This window comes from Coregonus clupeaformis, unplaced genomic scaffold, assembly GCF_020615455.1.
Source record: "Coregonus clupeaformis isolate EN_2021a unplaced genomic scaffold, ASM2061545v1 scaf0295, whole genome shotgun sequence".
Lineage (NCBI taxonomy): Eukaryota > Metazoa > Chordata > Actinopteri > Salmoniformes > Salmonidae > Coregonus > Coregonus clupeaformis.
Window position 1 is genome coordinate 226,261 of NW_025533750.1, and position 22,703 is coordinate 248,963.

At 43.5% G+C, this 22,703-nt stretch overlaps 1 protein-coding gene across 2 annotated transcripts in view; it reads right to left on the reverse strand.

Moving 5' to 3' along the window:
* LOC121534203 (E3 ubiquitin ligase TRAF3IP2) overlaps positions 1-22,703 on the reverse strand; it is a 79,710-nt gene that overhangs the window by 26,694 nt on the left and 30,313 nt on the right. For both annotated transcript variants that reach the window (XM_041840766.2, XM_041840765.2), the window contains exons 4-5: positions 18,592-18,628; positions 18,413-18,480 (exon numbers count right to left, since the gene is read on the reverse strand). In XM_041840766.2, coding sequence (XP_041696700.1) covers positions 18,413-18,480; positions 18,592-18,628 — 105 coding nt within the window. The remainder of the gene's footprint in view (positions 1-18,412; positions 18,481-18,591; positions 18,629-22,703) is intronic.

The window sequence follows — 22,703 nt, forward strand, 5'->3', positions numbered from 1 at the left end:
AACACTCTTCCTACGGTGATGAGGGATTAAATAGAGGTTAGAGGTCACAAACACTCTTCCCTACGGTGATGAGGGATTAAATAGAGGTTAGAGGTCACAAACACTCTTCCTACGGTGATGAGGGATTAAATAGAGGTTAGAGGTCACAAACACTCTTCCTACGGTGTTGAGGGATTAAATAGAGGTTAGAGGTCACAAACACTCTTCCTACGGTGATGAGGGATTAAATAGAGGTTAGAGGTCACAAACACTCTTCCTACGGTGATGAGGGATTAAATAGAGGTTAGAGGTCACAAACACTCTTCCTACGGTGTTGAGGGATTAAATAGAGGTTAGAGGTCACAAACACTCTTCCTACGGTGATGAGGGATTAAAGAGGTTAGAGGTCACAAACACTCTTCCTACGGTGATGAGGGATTAAAGAGGTTAGAGGTCACAGGGAGGGAAAGATCTTAGTACACACATCAATATCCACATCTGTCATGACTCTCCTGACAGTGGATCAAAGGAGCCATCAGCTAGGCAAATGTTTGAAGATATCCAGACCCCCTCTCTCCCACAGAAGAGGGGCTGAGCCGGTCTTGACACCTTAACACTGGGGAAGGGGGGCTGAGCCGGTCTTGACACCTTAACACTGGGGAAGGGGGACTGAGCCGGTCTTGACACCTTAACACTGGGGAAGGGGGACTGAGCCGGTCTTGACACCTTAACACTGGGGAAGGGGGACTGAGCCGGTCTTGACACCTTAACACTGGGGAAGGGGGGCTGAGCCTGTCTTGACACCTTAACACTGGGGAAGGGGGGCTGAGCCGGTCTTGACACCTTAACACTGGGGAAGGGGGGCTGAGCCTGTCTTGACACCTTAACACTCGGTCCTAAATTTAAGCAGGAGGGAACTTTCCTCTCTGCCTTCCAGTACATCTCTTTGTTACAGAGAGACTCTTGCCGCCTAAAAACTCCAACGTCGAAAGATTGGACATTGGAACATTATTCCTGACATCCAAATGTTTGGAATGGTTGGTGGGGATCTAAAGAATAATCATGTCATATTGTTTCATATTTTGTGATGTCATTAAAGATGGTATAACAAAATACCTGTGGCTGTGAGGGTGTACACATTCTAGTTGTCAGGTTTGCATCTAAATGTTGTATAAAATATATGATTAAGTATGAGAATACTTTTGTGAAGATAGCAATGTGATTTTAGCATTCTAAATGAAATAATTGTTTTATGTATTCTGTGTTATTATTTAGTTAGTTAGTAAATAAATAATTAAGCCAATTTGTGTATTGCTGATTCATCAATAAGGTTAGGGTTCTTCCAGGTTCAAGGATTATGCGACGTTCAGAATGAGACTGATATGAGGAAATGATTTAATAAGTGACTGTTATCGATATATAACATATATATACACTACCAGTCAAAAGTTTGGACACACCTACTCATTCAAGTTTTTTTTTTTTTTTTTTACTATTTTTTACATTGTAGAATAATAATGAAGACATCAAAACTATGAAATAACACATATGGAATCACATAGTAACCAAAAAAGTGTTAAACAAATCAACATATATTTTATATTTGAGATTCTTCAAATATCCACCCTTTGCCTTGATGACAGCTTTGCACACTCTTGGCATTACCACTACTACACTACCACTACTACACTACTACACTACCACTACTACACTACCACTACTACACTACTACACTACTTCACTACCACTACTACACTACTACTACTACACTACCACTACTACACTACCACACTACTACACTACCACACTACTACACTACCACTACTACTACACTACCACTACTACACTACTACACTATTACACTACCACACTACTACACTACCACTACTACACTACCACACTACTACACTACCACTACTACACTACACCACTACACCACTACTACACTACTACACTACCACTACTACACTACTACACTACCACTACTACACTACCACTACTACACTACTACATTACTACACTACCACTACTACACTACCACTACTACACTACACCACTACCACTACTACACTACACCACTACCACACTACCACTACTTCACTACTACACTACCACTACTACACTACTACACTACCACTACTACACTACCACTACTACACTACCACTACTACACTACCACTACTACACTACCACTACTACCCTACCACTACTACACTACTACTACTACACTACCACTACTACACTACCACTACTACACTACTACACTTCCACACTACCACTACTACACTACAACACTACTACACTACCACTACTACACTACCACTACTACCCTACCACTACTACACTACTACTACTACACTACCACTACTACACTAATACACTTCCACACTACCACTACTACACTACCACACTACCACTACTACACTACTACACTACCACTACTACACTACTACACTACCACTACTTCTACTACACTACTACACTACCACACTACTACACTACCACTACTACTACTACTACACTACCACACTACTACACTACCACTACTACACTACACCACTACTACACTACACTACTACACTACCACTACCACACTACCACTACTACACTACCACACTACCACACTACTACACTACCACACTACCACTACTACTACACTACCACTACTACACTACCACACTACCACTACTACACTACTTCACTACCACTACTACACTACCACTACCACAACTACACTACTTCACTACCACTACTACACTACTACTTCACTACCACTACTACACTACCACTACTACACTACCACTACTACACTACTACACTACTACACTACCACTACTACTTCACTACCACACTACTACACTACTACACTACTACTTCACTACCACTACTACACTACCACTACTACACTACCACTACTACACTACCACTACTACACTACTACACTACCACTACTACACTACCACTACTACCACTACTACACTACCACTACTACACTACCACTCCACTACTTCACTACCACTACTACACTACTACACTACACTACCACTACTACACTACCACTACTACACTACTACACTACCACTACTACACTACCACTACTACACTACTTCCCTACCACTACTACACTACCACACTACTACACTACCACTACTACACTACTACACTACCACTACTACACTACCACACTACCACACTACTACACTACCACACTACCACTACTACACTACTACTACACTACCACTACTACACTACCACACTACCACTACTACACTACTTCACTACCACTACTACACTACCACTACTTCACTACCACACTACCACACTACTACTACACTACCACTACTACACTACCACTACTACACTACCACTACTACACTACTACACTACTTCACTACCACTACTACACTACTACTACACTACCACTACTACACTACTTCACTACCACTACTTCACTACCACTACTACACTACCACTACTACACTACCACTACTACACTACTACACTACTACACTACCACTACTACTTCACTACCACACTACTACACTACTACACTACTACTTCACTACCACTACTACACTACCACTACTACACTACTACACTACTACACTACCACTACTACACTACCACTACTACACTACCACTACTACACTACCACTCCACTACTTCACTACCACACTACTACACTACACTACCACTACTACACTACCACTACTACTACACTACTACACTACACTACCACTACTACACTACCACTACTACACTACTACACTACTTCCCTACCACTACTACACTACCACACTACTACACTACCACTACTACACTACTACACTACCACTACTACACTACCACTACTACACTACCACTACTACACTACTACACTACCACTACCACTACTACACTACCACTACTACACTACCACACTACCACTACTACACTACTACTTCACTACCACACTACTACACTACCACTACTAGACTACCACTACTACACTACTACACTACCACTACTACAACTACACTACTACTTCACTACCACTACTACACTACCACTACTACACTACCACTACTACACTACCACTACTACTACTACACTACTACACTACTACTTCACTATCACTACTACACTACTACACTACCACTACCACCACTACACTACTTCTACTACACTACTACTTCACTACCACTACTACACTACTACTACTACACTACCACTACTACACTACTTCTACTACACTACTACACTACCACTACTACACTACTACACTACCACTACTACACTACTACACTACCACACTACTACACTACCACTACAACACTACTACTACTACACTACTACACTACTACTTCACTACCACTACTACACTACTACTTCACTACCACTACTACTTCACTACCACTACTACACTACTACTTCACTACCACTACTACACTACTACACTACCACTACTACTTCACTACACTACTACACTACTACTTCACTACTACTACTACACTACTACACTACTACACTACCACTACTACACTACCACTACTACACTACTACTTCACTACCACTACTACACTACCACACTACCACTACTACACTACCACTACACTACCACTACTACACTACAACTACTACTACACTACTACTTCACTACCACACTACTACACTACCACTACTACTACACTACCACTACTACACTACCACTACTACTACTACACTACTACACTACTACTTCACTATCACTACTACACTACTACACTACCACTACCACCACTACACTACTTCTACTACACTACTACTTCACTACCACTACTACACTACTACTACTACACTACCACTACTACACTACTTCTACTACACTACTACACTACCACTACTACACTACTACACTACTACACTACCACTACTACACTACTACACTACTACACTACCACACTACCACACTACTACACTACCACTACAACACTACTACACTACTACTACTACACTACTACACTACTACACTACTACTTCACTACCACTACTACACTACTACACTACTACTTCACTACCACTACTACTTCACTACCACTACTACACTACTACTTCACTACCACTACTACACTACTACACTACCACTACTACTTCACTACACTACTACACTACTACTTCACTACCACTACTACACTACTACACTACTACACTACCACTACTACACTACCACTACTACACTACTACTTCACTACCACTACTACACTACCACACTACCACTACTACACTACCACTACTACACTACTACACTACACTACTACACTACTACACTACTACACTACAACTACTACTACACTACTACTTCACTACCACACTACTACACTACCACTACTACACTACTACACTACCACTACTACTACACTACTACTACTACACTACCACAACTACACTACTACTTCACTACCACTACTACACTACTACTTCACTACCACTACTACACTACTACTTCACTACCACTACTACACTACTACACTACTACCACTACTACACTACTACCACTACTACTTCACTACACTACTACACTACTACTACACTACCACTACTACACTACTACCACTACTACACTACTACTTCACTACCACTACTACACTACTACACTACCACTACTACACTACTACTTCACTACCACTTCTACACTACTACACTACCACTACTACACTACTACACTACCACTACTACACTACTACCACTACTACACTACTACCACTACTACCACTACTACTTCACTACACTACTACACTACTACTACACTACCACTACTACACTACTACCACTACTACACTACTACTACTACACTACTACACTACCACTACTACACTACTACTTCACTACCACTTCTACACTACTACACTACCACTACTACACTACTACACTACCACTACTACACTACTACACTACACTACTACACTACCACTACTACACTACTACTTCACTACACTACTACACTACTACTTCACTACCACTACTAAACTACTACACTACTACTTCACTACCACTACTACACTACTACACTACTACACTACTACTTCACTACCACTACTACACTACCACTACTACACTACCACTACTACTTCACTACTACTAAACTACCACTACTACACTACTACACTACTACACTACTACACTACATCACTACTACACTACCACACTACTACTCCACTACACTACTACTTCACTACCACTACTACACTACTACTTCACTACCACTTCACTACCACTACTACACTACTACTTCACTACCACTACTACACTACTACACTACAACTACTACACTACTACACCTACACTACTACACCTACACTACTACTTCACTACCACTACTACACTACTACTACACTACCACTACTACACTACTACTTCACTACCACTTCTACACTACTACACTACCACTACTACACTACCACTACTACACTACCACTACTACACTTTTACTTCACTACCACTACTACTTCACTACCACTACTACACTACTACTTCACTACCACTACTACACTACTACACTACCACTACTACTTCACTACACTACTACACTACTACACTACCACTACTACACTACCACTACTACACTACTACTTCACTACCACTACTACACTACCACACTACCACTACTACACTACAACTACACTACTACACTACTACACTACCACTACTACACTACTACACTACTACAACTACACTACTACTTCACTACCACTACTACACTACTACACTACCACTACTACACTACTACACTACCACTACTACTACTACACTACCACAACTACACTACTACTTCACTACTACACTACTACACTACTACTTCACTACCACTACTACACTACTACTTCACTACCACTACTACACTACTACTTCACTACCTCTACTACCACTACTACACTACTACCACTACTACACTACTACCACTACTACTTCACTACACTACTACACTACTACTACACTACCACTACTACACTACTACTTCACTACACTACTACACTACTACTTCACTACCACTACTACACTACTACACTACCACTACTACACTACTACTTCACTACCACTTCTACACTACTACACTACCACTACTACACTACTACACTACCACTACTACACTACTACACTACCACTACTACACTACTACACTACACTACTACACTACCACTACTACACTACTACTTCACTACACTACTACACTACTACTTCACTACCACTACTAAACTACTACACTACTACTTCACTACCACTACTACACTACTACACTACTACACTACTACTTCACTACCACTACTACACTACTACACTACCACTACTACTACACTACCACTACTACTACACTACACTACTACACTACTACTAAACTACCACTACTACACTACTACACTACTACACTACTACTTCACTACACTACTACTTCACTACCACACTACTACTTCACTACCACTACTACACTACTACACTACTACACTACAACTACTACACTACTACACCTACACTACTACTTCACTACCACTACTACACTACTACTACACTACCACTACTACACTACTACTTCACTACCACTTCTACACTACTACACTACCACTACTACACTACTACACTACTACTTCACTACTACTGCCCTACACTACTTCTCTACTACTGCCCTACACTACTTCTCTACTACTGCCCTACACTACTTCTCTACTACTGCCCTACACTACTTCTCTACTACTGCCCTACACTACTTCTCTACTACTGCCCTACACTACTTCTCAACTACTTCTCTACTACTGCCCTACACTACTTCTCTACTACTGCCCTACACTACTTCTCTACTACTTCACTACACTACTTCTCTACTAGTGCCCTACACTACTTCTCTACTACTTCTCTACTACTGCCCCACACTACTTCTCTACTACTGCCCTACACTACTTCTCTACTACTGCCCTACACTACTTCTCTACTACTGCCCTACACTACTTCTCTACTAGTGCCCTACACTACTTCTCTACTAGTGCCCTACACTACTTCTCTACTAGTGCCCTACACTACTTCTCTACTACTGCCCTACACTACTTCTCTACTACTGCCCTACACTACTTCTCTACTACTGCCCTACACTACTTCTCTACTACTGCCCTACACTACTTCTCTACTACTGCCCTACACTACTTCTCTACTACTGCCCTACACTACTTCTCTACTACTGCCCTACACTACTTCTCTACTACTGCCCTACACTTCTTCTCTACTACTTCTCTACTACTGCCCTACACTACTTCTCTACTACTGCCCTACACTACTTCTCTACTACTGCCCTACACTACTTCTCTACTACTGCCCTACACTACTTCTCTACTACTTCACTACACTACTTCTCTACTACTGCCCTACACTACTTCTCTACTACTGCCCTACACTACTTCTCTACTACTTCTCTACTACTGCCCTACACTACTTCTCTACTACTGCCCTACACTACTTCTCTACTACTGCCCTACACTACTTTCTACTACTGCCCCTACACTACTTCTCTACTACTGCCCTACACTACTTCTCTACTACTTCACTACACTACTTCTCTACTAGTGCCCTACACTACTTCTCTACTACTGCCCTACACTACTTCTCTACTACTGCCCCACACTACTTCTCTACTACTTCACTACACTACTTCTCTACTAGTGCCCTACACTACTTCTCTACTACTGCCCTACACTACTTCTCTACTACTTCTCTACTACTGCCCTACACTACTTCTCTACTACTGCCCTACACTACTTCTCTACTACTGCCCTACACTACTTCTCTACTACTTCTCTACTACTGCCCTACACTACTTCTCTACTACTGCCCCACACTACTTCTCTACTACTTCACTAAACTACTTCTCTACTAGTGCCCTACACTACTTCTCTACTACTGCCCTACACTACTTCTCTACTACTTCTCTACTATGCCTACACTACTTCTCTACTACTGCCCTACACTACTTCTCTACTACTGCCCTACACTACTTCTCTACTACTTCTCTACTACTGCCCTAAACTACTTCTCTACTACTGCCCTACACTACTTCTCTACTACTGCCCCACACTACTTCTCTACTACTGCCCTACACTACTTCTCTACTACTGCCCTACACTACTTCTCTACTACTTTTCTACTACTGCCCTACACTACTTCTCTACTACTGCCCCACACTACTTCTCTACTACTGCCCTACACTACTTCTCTACTACTTCTCTACTACTGCCCCAAACTACTTCTCTACTACTGCCCTACACTACTTCTCTACTACTGCCCTACACTACTTCTCTACTACTGCCCTACACTACTTCTCTACTAGTGCCCTACACTACTTTCTACTACTGCCCCTACACTACTTCTCTACTACTTCCTACACTACTTCTCTACTACTGCCCTACACTACTTCTCTACTACTGCCCTACACTACTTCTACTACTGCCCCACACTACTTCTCTACTACTGCCCTACACTACTTCTCTACTACTGCCCCACACTACTTCTCTACTACTGCCCTACACTACTTCTCTACTACTGCCCTACACTACTTCTCTACTACTTCTCTACTACTGCCCTACACTACTTCTCTACACTACTTCTCTACTACTGCCCTACACTACTTCTCTACTACTTCTCTACTACTGCCCTACACTACTTCTCTACTACTTCACTACACTACTTCTCTACTAGTGCCCTACACTACTTCTCTACTACTTCTCTACTACTGCCCCACACTACTTCTCTACTACTGCCCTACACTACTTCTCTACTACTGCCCTACACTACTTCTCTACTACTGCCCTACACTACTTCTCTACTACTGCCCTACACTACTTCTCTACTACTGCCCTACACTACTTCTCTACTACTGCCCTACACTACTTCTCTACTACTGCCCTACACTACCTCTCTACTACTGCCCTACACTACTTCTCTACTACTGCCCTACACTACTTCTCTACTACTTCACTACTAGTGCCCTACACTACTTCTCTACTACTTCTCTACTACTGCCCCACACTACTTCTCTACTACTGCCCTACACTACTTCTCTACTACTGCCCTACACTACTTCTCTACTACTGCCCTACACTACTTCTCTACTACTGCCCTACACTACTTCTCTACTAGTGCCCTACACTACTTCTCTACTAGTGCCCTACACTACTTCTCTACTAGTGCCCTACACTACTTCTCTACTACTGCCCTACACTACTTCTCTACTACTGCCATACACTACTTCTCTACTACTGCCCTACACTACTTCTCTACTACTGCCCTACACTACTTCTCTACTACTGCCCTACACTACTTCTCTACTACTGCCCTACACTACTTCTATACTACTGCCCCACACTACTTCTCTCCTAGTGCCCTACACTACTTCTCTACTACTGCCCTACACTACTGCTCTACTACTGCCCTACACTACTGCTCTACTACTGCCCTACACTACTTCTCTACTACTGCCCTACACTACTTCTCTACTACTGCCCTACACTACTTCTCTACTAGTGCCCTACACTACTTCTCTACTAGTGCCCTACACTACTTCTCTACTAGTGCCCTACACTACTTCTCTACTACTGCCCTAAACTACTTCTCTACTACTGCCCCTACACTACTTCTCTACTACTGCCCTACACTACTTCTCTACTACTGCCCTACACTACTTCTCTACTACTGCCTTCTACACTACTTCTCTACTACTGCCCTACACTACTTCTCTACTACTGCCCTACACTACTTCTACTACTGCTCCTACACTACTTCTCTACTACTGCCTCTACACTACTTCTCTACTACTTCTCTACTACTGCCCTACACTACTTCTCTACTACTGCCCTACACTACTTCTCTACTACTGCCCTACACTACTTCTCTACTAGTGCCCTACACTACTTCTCTACTACTGCCCTACACTACTTCTCTACTACTGCCCTACACTACTTCTCTACTACTGCCCTACACTACTTCTCTACTTCTGCCATACACTACTTCTCTACTACTGCCCTACACTACTGCCCTACACTACTTCTCTACTACTGCCCTACACTACTTCTCTACTACTGCCCTACACTACTGCCCTACACTACTTCTCTACTACTGCCCCACACTACTTCTCTACTACTGCCCTACACTACGTCTCTACTACTGCCCTACACTACTTCTCTACTACTGCCCTCTACTACTGCCCTACACTACTTCTCTACTACTGCCCACTACTACTGCCCTACACTACTTCTCTACTACTTCTCTACTACTGCCCTACACTACTTCTCTACTACTGCCCTACACTACTTCTCTACTACTGCCCTACACTACTTCTCTACTACTGCCCTACACTACTTCTCTACTACTGCCCTACACTACTTCTCTACTACTGCCCCACACTACTTCTCTACTACTGCCCCACACTACTTCTCTACTAACTTCTCTACTACTGCCCCACACTACTTCTCTACTACTGCCCTACACTACTTCTCTACTACTGCCCTACACTACTTCTCTACTACTGCCCTACACTACTTCTCTACTACTGCCCTACACTACTTCTCTACTAGTGCCCTACACTACTTCTCTACTACTGCCCTACACTACTTCTCTACTACTGCCCTACACTACTTCTCTACTACTGCCCTACACTACTTCTCTACTACTTCTCTACTACTGCCCTACACTACTTCTCTACTACTGCCCTACACTACTTCTCTACTACTGCCCTACACTACTTCTCTACTAGTGCCCTACACTACTGCCCTACACTACTTCTCTACTACTGCCCTACACTACTTCTCTACTACTGCCCTACACTACTTCTACTACTGTCCTACACTACTTCTCTACTAGTGCCCTACACTACTTCTCTACTAGTGCCTTACACTACTTCTCTACTACTGCCCTACACTACTTCTCTACTACTGCCCTACACTACTCTCTACTACTGCTCCTACACTACTTCTCTACTACTGCCCTACACTACTTCTCTACTACTGCCCTACACTACTTCTCTACTACTGCCCTACACTACTTCTCTACTACTGCCCTACACTACTTCTCTACTAGCTGCCCTACACTACTTCTCTACTAGTGCCCCTACACTACTTCTCTACTACTGCCCTACACTACTTCTCTACTAGTGCCCCTACACTACTTCTCTACTACTGCCCTACACTACTTTCTCTACTACTGCCCCACACTACTTCTACTACTGCCCCTACACTACTTCTCTACTAGTGCCCTACACTACTTCTCTACTACTGCCCTACACTACTTCTCTACTACTGCCCTACACTACTTCTCTACTACTGCCCTACACTACTTCTCTACTACTGCCCCACACTACTTCTCTACTACTGCCCTACACTACTTCTCTACTACTGCCCTACACTACTTCTCTACTACTGCCCTACACTACTTCTCTACTACTGCCCTACACTACTTCTCTACTACTGCCCTACACTACTTCTCTACTAGTGCCCTACACTACTTCTCTACTACTGCCCTACACTACTTCTCTACTAGTGCCCTACACTACTTCTCTACTACTGCCCTACACTACTTCTCTACTACTGCCCCTACACTACTTCTACTACTGCCCTACACTACTTCTCTACTGCTGCCCTACACTACTTCTCTACTAGTGCCCTACACTACTTCTCTACTAGTGCCCTACACTACTCTCTACTACTGCCCTACACTACTTCTCTACTAGTGCCCTACACTACTTCTCTACTACTGCCCTACACTACTTCTCTACTACTGCCCCACACTACTTCTCTACTACTGCCCTACACTACTTCTCTACTAGTGCCCTACACTACTTCTCTACTACTGCCCTACACTACTTCTCTACTACTGCCCTACACTACTTCTCTACTACTTCTCTACTACTGCCCTACACTACTTCTCTACTACTGCCCCACACTACTTCTCTACTACTGCCCTACACTACTTCTCTACTACTGCCCTACACTACTTCTCTACTACTGCCCTACACTACTTCTCTACTACTGCCCTACACTACTTCTCTACTACTGCCGTACACTACTTCTCTACTACTGCCCTACACTACTTCTCTACTACTGCCCTACACTACTTCTACTACTGCCCTACACTACTTCTCTACACTACTTCTACTACTGCTACACTACTTCTCTACTACTTCTACTACTGCCCTACACTACTTCTCTTACTACTGCCCTACACTACTTCTCTACTGCTGCCCTACACTACTTCTCTACTACTGCCCTACACTACTTCTCTACTACTGCCCTACACTACTTCTACTACTGCTCCTACACTACTTTCTACTACTGCCCCTACACTACTTCTCTACTACTGCTCTCTACACTACTTCTCTACTACTGGCCTACACTACTTCTCTACTACTGCCCTACACTACTTCTCTACTACTGCCCTACACTACTTCTCTACTACTGCCCTACACTACTTCTCTACTACTGCCCTACACTACTTCTCTACTACTGCCCTACACTACTTCTCTACTACTTCTCTACTACTGCCCCACACTACTTGTCTACTACTGCCCTACACTACTTCTCTACTACTGCCCTACACTACTTCTCTACTACTGCCCTACACTACTTCTCTACTACTGCCCTCTACTACTTCTCTACTAGTGCCCTACACTACTTCTCTACTACTGCCCTACACTACTTCTCTACTACTGCCCTACACTACTTCTCTACTACTGCCCTACACTACTGCCCTACACTACTTCTCTACTACTGCCCTACACTACTTCTCTACTACTGCCCTACACTACTTCTCTACTACTGCCATACACTACTTCTCTACTACTGCCCTACACTACTGCCCTACACTACTTCTCTACTACTGCCCCACACTACTTCTCTACTACTGCCCCACACTACTTCTCTACTACTGCCCCACACTACTTCTCTACTACTGCCCTACACTACTTCTCTACTACTGCCCCACACTACTTCTCTACTACTGCCATACACTACTTCTCTACTACTGCCCTACACTACTTCTCTACTAGTGCCCTACACTACTTCTCTACTAGTGCCCTACACTACTTCTCTACTACTGCCCTACACTACTTCTCTACTACTGCCCTACACTACTTCTCTACTACTGCCCTACACTACTTCTCTACTACTGCCCTACACTACTTCTCTACTACTGCCCTACACTACTTCTCTACTACTGCCCTACACTACTTCTCTACTACTGCCCTACACTACTTCTCTACTACTGCCCTACACTACTTCTCTACTAGTGCCCTACACTACTTCTCTACTACTGCCCTACACTACTTCTCTACTACTTCTCTACTACTGCCCTACACTACTTCTCTACTACTGCCCTACACTACTTCTCTACTACTGCCCTACACTACTTCTCTACTACTGCCCTATACTACTTCTCTACTACTGCCCTACACTACTTCTCTACTACTGCCCTACACTACTTCTCTACTACTGCCCCTACTCTTCTCTACTACTGCCCTACACTACTGCCCTACACTACTTCTCTACTACTGCCCTACACTACTTCTCTACTACTGCCCTACACTACTTCTCTACTACTGCCATACACTACTTCTCTACTACTGCCCTACACTACTGCCCCTACACTACTTCTCTACTACTGCCCCACACTACTTCTCTACTACTGCCCCACACTACTTCTCTACTACTGCCCCACACTACTTCTCTACTACTGCCCTACACTACTTCTCTACTACTGCCCCCACACTACTTCTCTACTACTGCCATACACTACTTCTCTACTACTGCCCTACACTACTTCTCTACTAGTGCCCTACACTACTTCTATACTAGTGCCCTACACTACTTCTCTACTACTGCCCTACACTACTTCTCTACTACTGCCCTACACTACTTCTCTACTACTGCCCTACACTACTTCTACTACTGCTGCCCACACTACTTCTCTACTACTGCCCTACACTACTTCTCTACTACTGCCCTACACTACTTCTCTACTACTGCCCTACACTACTTCTCTACTAGTGCCCTACACTACTTCTCTACTACTGCCCTACACTACTTCTCTACTACTTCTCTACTACTGCCCTACACTACTTCTCTACTACTGCCCTACACTACTTCTCTACTACTGCCATACACTACTTCTCTACTACTTCTCTACTACTGCCCTACACTACTTCTGCCCTACACTACTTCTCTACTACTGCCCTACATTACTTCTCTACTACTGCCCTACACTACTTCTCTACTACTGCCCTACACTACTTCTGCCCTACACTACTTCTCTACTACTGCCCTACACTACTTCTCTACTACTGCCCTACACTACTTCTCTACTACTGCCCTACACTACTTCTCTACTACTGCCCTACACTACTTCTCTACTACTGCCCTACACTACTTCTCTACTAGTGCCCTACACTACTTCTCTACTACTGCCCTACACTACTTCTCTACTAGTGCCCTACACTACTTCTCTACTACTGCCCCACACTACTTCTCTACTACTGCCCCACACTACTTCTCTACTACTGCCCTACACTACTTCTCTACTAGTGCCCTACACTACTTCTCTACTACTGCCCTACACTACTTCTCTACTACTGCCCTACACTACTTCTCTACTACTGCCCTACACTACTTCTCTACTACTGCCCTACACTACTTCTCTACTACTGCCCTACACTACTTCTCTACTACTGCCCTACACTACTTCTCTACTACTGCCCTACACTACTTCTCTACTACTGCCCTACACTACTTCTCTACTACTGCCCTACACTACTTCTCTACTACTGCCCTACACTACTTCTCTACTACTGCCCTACACTACTTCTCTACTACTGCCCTACACTACTTCTCTACTACTGCCCTACACTACTTCTCTACTACTGCCCTACACTACTTCTCTACTACTGCCCTACACTACTTCTCTACTACTGCCCTACACTACTTCTCTACTACTGCCCTACACTACTGCCCTACACTACTTCTCTACTACTGCCCTACACTACTTCTCTACTACTGCCCTACACTACTTCTCTACTACTGCCCTACACTACTTCTCTACTAGTGCCCTACACTACTTCTCTACTACTGCCCTACACTACTTCTCTACTACTGCCCTACACTACTTCTCTACTACTGCCCTACACTACTTCTCTACTAGTGCCCTACACTACTTCTCTACTTCTGCCCTACACTACTTCTCTACTACTGCCCTACACTACTTCTCTACTACTGCCCTACACTACTTCTCTACTACTGCCCTACACTACTTCTCTACTACTGCCCTACACTACTTCTCTACTAGTGCCCTACACTACGTCTCTACTACTGCCCTACACTACTTCTCTACTACTTCTCTACTACTGCCCTACACTACTTCTCTACTTCTGCCCTACACTACTTCTCTACTACTGCCCTACACTACTTCTCTACTACTGCCCTACACTACTTCTCTACTACTGCCCTACACTACTTCTCTACTACTGCCCTACACTACTTCTCTACTAGTGCCCTACACTACTTCTCTACTACTGCCATACACTACTTCTCTACTACTGCCCTACACTACTTCTCTACTACTGCCCTACACTACTTCTCTACTACTTCTCTACTACTGCCCTACACTACTTCTCTACTAGTGCCCTACACTACTTCTCTACTACTGCCCTACACTACTTCTCTACTACTGCCCTACACTACTTCTCTACTACTGCCCCACACTACTTCTCTACTACTGCCCTACACTACTTCTCTACTACTGCCCTACACTACTTCTCTACTACTGCCCTACACTACTTCTCTACTACTGCCCTACACTACTTCTCTACTACTGCCCTACACTACTTCTCTACTACTGCCCCACACTACTTCTCTACTACTGCCCTATACTACTTCTCTACTACTTCTCTACTACTGTCCTACACTACTTCTCTACTACTGCCCTACACTACTTCTCTACTACTGCCCTACACTACTTCTCTACTAGTGCCCTACAATTCTGCAATACTTTACTTTCAGAGGCTTATCACATTCCCCAGAGGCTCATACCAATCCTAATTGGTGTGTAAAACACCCCTGGGGCCACTATGGATGACTGTAGTGTTGAAGTCCTCCTTAAAACACCCCTGGGGCCACTATGGATGACTGTAGTGTTGAAGTCCTCCTTAAAACACCCCTGGGGCCACTATGGACGACTGTAGTGTTAAAGTCCTCCTTAAAACACCCCTGGGGCCACTATGGATGACTGTAATGTTGAAGTCCTCCTTAAAACACCCCTGGGGCCACTATGGATGACTGTAGTGTTGAAGTCCTCCTTAAAACACCCCTGGGGCCACTATGGACGACTGTAGTGTTGAAGTCCTCCTTAAAACACCCCTGGGGCCACTATGGACGACTGTAGTGTTGAAGTCCTCCTTAAAACACCCCTGGGGCCACTATGGACGACTGTAGTGTTGAAGTCCTCCTTAAAACATCCCTGGGGCCACTATGGACGACTATAGTGTTGAAGTCCTCCTTAAAACACCCCTGGGGCCACTATGGACGACTGTAGTGTTGAAGTCCTCCTTAAAACACCCCTGGGGCCACTATGGACGACTGTAGTGTTGAAGTCCTCCTTAAAACACCCCTGGGGCCACTATGGACGACTATAGTGTTGAAGTCCTATTTAAAACACCCCTGGGGCCACTATGGATGACTGTAGTGTTGAAGTCCTCCTTAAAACACCCCTGGGGCCACTATGGATGACTGTAGTGTTGAAGTCCTCCTTAAAACACCCCTGGGGCCACTATGGACGACTATAGTGTTGAAGTCCTACTTAAAACACCCCTGGGGCCACTATGGACGACTGTAGTGTTGAAGTCCTACTTAAAACACCCCTGGGGCCACTATGGATGACTGTAGTGTTGAAGTCCTACTTAAATCACCCCTGGGGCCACTATGGATGACTGTAGTGTTGAAGTCCTCCTTAAAACACCCCTGGGGCCACTATGGACGACTATAGTGTTGAAGTCCTACTTAAAACACCCCTGGGGCCACTATGGACGACTATAGTGTTGAAGTCCTCCTTAAAACACCCCTGGGGCCACTATGGACGACTGTAGTGTTGAAGTCCTACTTAAAACACCCCTGGGGCCACTATGGACGACTGTAGTGTTGAAGTCCTACTTAAAACACCCCTGGGGCCACTATGGATGACTGTAGTGTTGAAGTCCTCCTTAAAACACCCCTGGGGCCACTATGGACGACTGTAGTGTTGAAGTCCTCCTTAAAACACCCCTGGGGCCACTATGGATGACTGTAGTGTTGAAGTCCTCCTTAAAACACCCCTGGGGCCACTATGGACGACTGTAGTGTTGAAGTCCTACTTAAAACACCCCTGGGGCCACTATGGATGACTGTAATGTTGAAGTCATACTTACTTTGTTCCACGGAGAGGGGGGCACTGCAGTGGTTGGTCTTGGGTTCAGGATGGGGACTCATGTGACCACTAGGGTGAGAAAGAAGATCCAACACGAGTTTCAGAAACAAAGTTAATCTCTTTGCAAACAGGGATTTCCGAGACCTCTTGGTAATGCAGAACATATGCTCGCTAGCTTACCTCTGCACGTAGCCTGCACCTGGCAGTCTGCAGTTATCTGAGAGAGAGAGAGAGACCTGATAAATCTGTCAATAAGTACTACACCGTTTCCAGAGGGGTGAATAAAGGCAACGGTAACGGCCATTTTTAAAATGGGGTGAAGTTGACCAGGCGTGTAACTATAGGCCAATTAGCATTCTCCCAGTTGACCAGGCATGTAACTATAGGCCGATTAGCATTCTCCCAGTTGACCAGGCGTGTAACTATAGGCCGATTAGCATTCTCCCAGTTGACCAGGCGTGTAACTATAGGCCGATTAGCATTCTCCCAGTTGACCAGGCGTGTAACTATAGGCCGATTAGCATTCTCCCAGTTGACCAGGCGTGTAACTATAGGCCGATTAGCATTCTCCCAGTTGACCAGGCGTGTAACTATAGGCCGATTAGCATTCTCCCAGTTCTATCAAAAGTATTGGAGAAAGTTGTTACAGAGCAATTAATGGCCTACTTGGAGAAAGTTGTTACAGAGCAATTAATGGCCTACTTGGAGAAAGTTGTTACAGAGCAATTAATGGCCTACTTGGAGAAAGTTGTTACAGAGCAATTAATGGCCTACTTGGAGAAAGTTGTTACAGAGCAATGAATGGCCTACTTGGAGAAAGTTGTTACAGAGCAATGAATGGCCTACTAACCCTAACCCTAACCCCTAACCCTAACCCTACTTGGAGAATCAATTCCTGCATTCACAGCTTTCAGCTTTAGACCTAAACACTCAGACACAGCTAACTGTTTTCTGATAGATGGTTTTAAACGTTGGACGATGGACAAAGGTAATGTGGTTGGTGCTATTTTTCTCGATTGAAGTAAAGCTTTTGACACCGTTAACCACAGCATCCTGGCCTCAACACTCAAGGTTCAAATTTTCTAACAAAGCACTTAGATGGTTTGAATCATATCTCAAGAACAGGGAACAAAGTGTAGTGATTAATAACATCAAGTCTACAGCTCAGAAAAACAGAATGGGTGTCCCACAAGAATCGGTTCTAGGTCCGCTTCTTTTTAGTTTATACATAAATAATATTCCTGAGGTATGTCCAGGGGCTAGTGTTCAGATGTATTGCTGACAACACTGTAGTTTATGTGGCAGGAAAAACATGTATTGCGATTACTGATGTGTTGACACAACATATGGTTTCAATTGTAGAATAACTCATGCTTGACATTGAATATCAAGAAGACCTCTGATGTGTTTTTCCTCCAGAAAACTGCCAATGGTAGAGTCACTCAACATTATAATCAAAGGAGAGTGAATCAAGCTGATGTTAAATATCTTGGAATCATTTTAGACTCAGCAGGTTCCTGATGTTAAATATCTTGGAATCATTTTAGACTCAGCAGGTTCCTGATGTTAAATATCTTGGAATCATTTTAGACTCAGCAGGTTCCTGATGTTAAATATCTTGGAATCATTTTAGACTCAGCAGGTTCCTGATGTTAAATGTGTGAAATGTTAAAATGTGTGAAATGGCTGATAATGTATGTGATATCAACAGAGAGGTATATTTTCTGGGTGATTTAAATATTGACTGGCTTTCATCAAGCTGCCCACTCAAGAGAAAGCTTCAAACTGTAACCAGTGCCTGCAACCTGGTTCAGGTTAACAGTCAACCTACCAGGGTAGTTACAAACAGCACAGGAATGAAATCATCAACATGTATTGATCACATCTTTACTAATGCTGCAGAAATGTGCTTGAAAGCAGTATCCAAATCCATCGGATGTAGTGATCACAATATAGTAGCCATATCTAGGAAAACCAAAGTTCCAAAGGCTGGGCCTAATATAGTGTATAAGAGGTCATACAATAAGTTTTGTAGTGATTCCTATGTTGTTGATGTACAGAATATTGTGGTCCGTAGTGTGTAATGAGGAGAAAACAGACGCTGTACTTGACACATTTCTGAAATTGCTTATTCCAGTTACTAATAAGCATGCACCCATTAAGAAAATGACTGTAAACTGTTAAATCCCAGTGGATTGATGAGGAATTGAAAAATTTTATGGTTGAGAGGGATGAGGCAAAAGGAATGGCAAATAAGTCTGGCTGCACAACCGATTGGCAAACGTACTGCAAATTGAGAAATCATGTGACTAAACTGAATAAAAATAAGTAACTACATTATGAAACAAATATAAATGACAAAGAATGATAGTAAAAAGCTTTGGAGCACCTTCAATTAAATTTAGGGAAAAAAGGCAAACTCAGCTCCATCATTAATTGAATCAGATAGCTCATTCATTACAAAACAGACTGATATTGCCAACTACTTTCATTATTTTTCATTGGCAAGATTAGCAAATTTAGGCATGACATGCCAGCAACAAACGCTGACACTACACATCCAAGTATATCTGACCAAATTATGAAAGACAAGAATTGTAATTTTGAATTCTGTATGAGGTGAAAAAAATGTCTATCAACGATGACAAGCCACCGTGGTCTGACAACTTCGATGGAAAATTGCCACTCCTATTGGCCAGATCTTCAATTTAAGCCTACTAGAACGTGTGTGCCCTAAGGCCTGGAGGGAAGCAAAAGTCATTCCGCCACATAACTGGCTCAAATAGCCGACCAATCAGCCTGTTACCAACCTTTAGTAAAGTTTTGGAAACAATTGTGTTTTACCACATACAATGCTATTTTACAGTAAACAAATTGACAACAGACTTTCAGCACGCTTATAGGGAAGGACATTCAACAAGCACAGCACTTACACAAATGACTGATGATTGGCTGAGAGAAATTGATGATAAAAAGATTGTGGGAGTGGTTTTGTTAGACTTCAGTGCGGCTTTTGACATTATCGATCATATTCTGCTACTGGAAAAATGTATGTGTTATGGCTTTACACCCTCTGCTATATTGTGGATAAAGAGTTACCTGTCTAACAGAACACACAGGGTGTTCTTTAATGGAAGCCTCCAACATAATCCAGGTAGAATCAGGAATTCCCCAGGGCAGCTGTCTAGGCCCCTTACTTTTTTCAATCTTTACTAACGACATGACACTGGCTTTGAGTATAGCCAGTGTGTCTATGTATGCGGATGACTCAACACTATACACGTCAGCTACTACAGCAACTGAAATGACAGCAACACTTAACAAAGAGGTGTAGTTAGTTTCAGAATGGGTGGCAAGGAATAAATTAGTCCTAAATATAAACTAAACTAAAAGCATTGCATTTGGGACAAATCATTCACTAAACCCTAAACCTCATCTAAATATTGTAATACATAATGTGGAAATTGAGCAAGTTGAGGTGACTAAAGTGCTTGGAGTAACCCTGGATTGTAAACTGGCATGGTCCAAACATATTGATACAACAGTAGCTAGGATCTGTCTATAATAAAGCGCTGCTCTACCTTCTTAACAGCACTATCAACAAGGCAGGCTCTAGTTTTGTCACACCTGCACATTTTATTTATATATTTATTTTACCAAGTAAGTTGACTGAGAACACATTCTCATTTACAGCAATGACCTGGGGAATAGTTACAGGGGAGAGGACGGGGGATGAATGAGCCAATTGGAAGCCGGGGATAATTAGATGGCAATGATGGCCAGATTGGGAATTTAGCCAGGACACCTGGGTTAACACCCCTCCAGGCAACATCCGCACTGAACTATAGGGTAGAGCTGCCGCTTTTAAGGAGCAGGACTCTAACCCTTAACGCTTATAAGAAATCCCGCTATGCCCTCCGACGAACCATCAAACAGGCAAAGCGTAAATACAGGACTAAGATTGAATCGTACTACACCGGCTCCGCTGCTTGTCGGATGTGGCAGGGCTTGCAAACTATGACAGACTACAGCCACGCGCTGCCCAGTGACACGAGCCTACCAGACGAGCTAAATCACTTCTATGCTCGCTTCGAGGCAAGCAACACTGAAGCATGCATGAGAGCATCAGCTGTTCCGGACGACTGTGTGATCACGCTCAGCCTATAGGGAGGAGGTCAGAGACCTGGCCGAGTGGTGTCAGGATAACAACCTCTCCCTCAACGTGATCAAGACAAAGGAGATGATTGTGGACTACAGGAAAAGAAGGACCGAGCACTCACCCATTATCATCG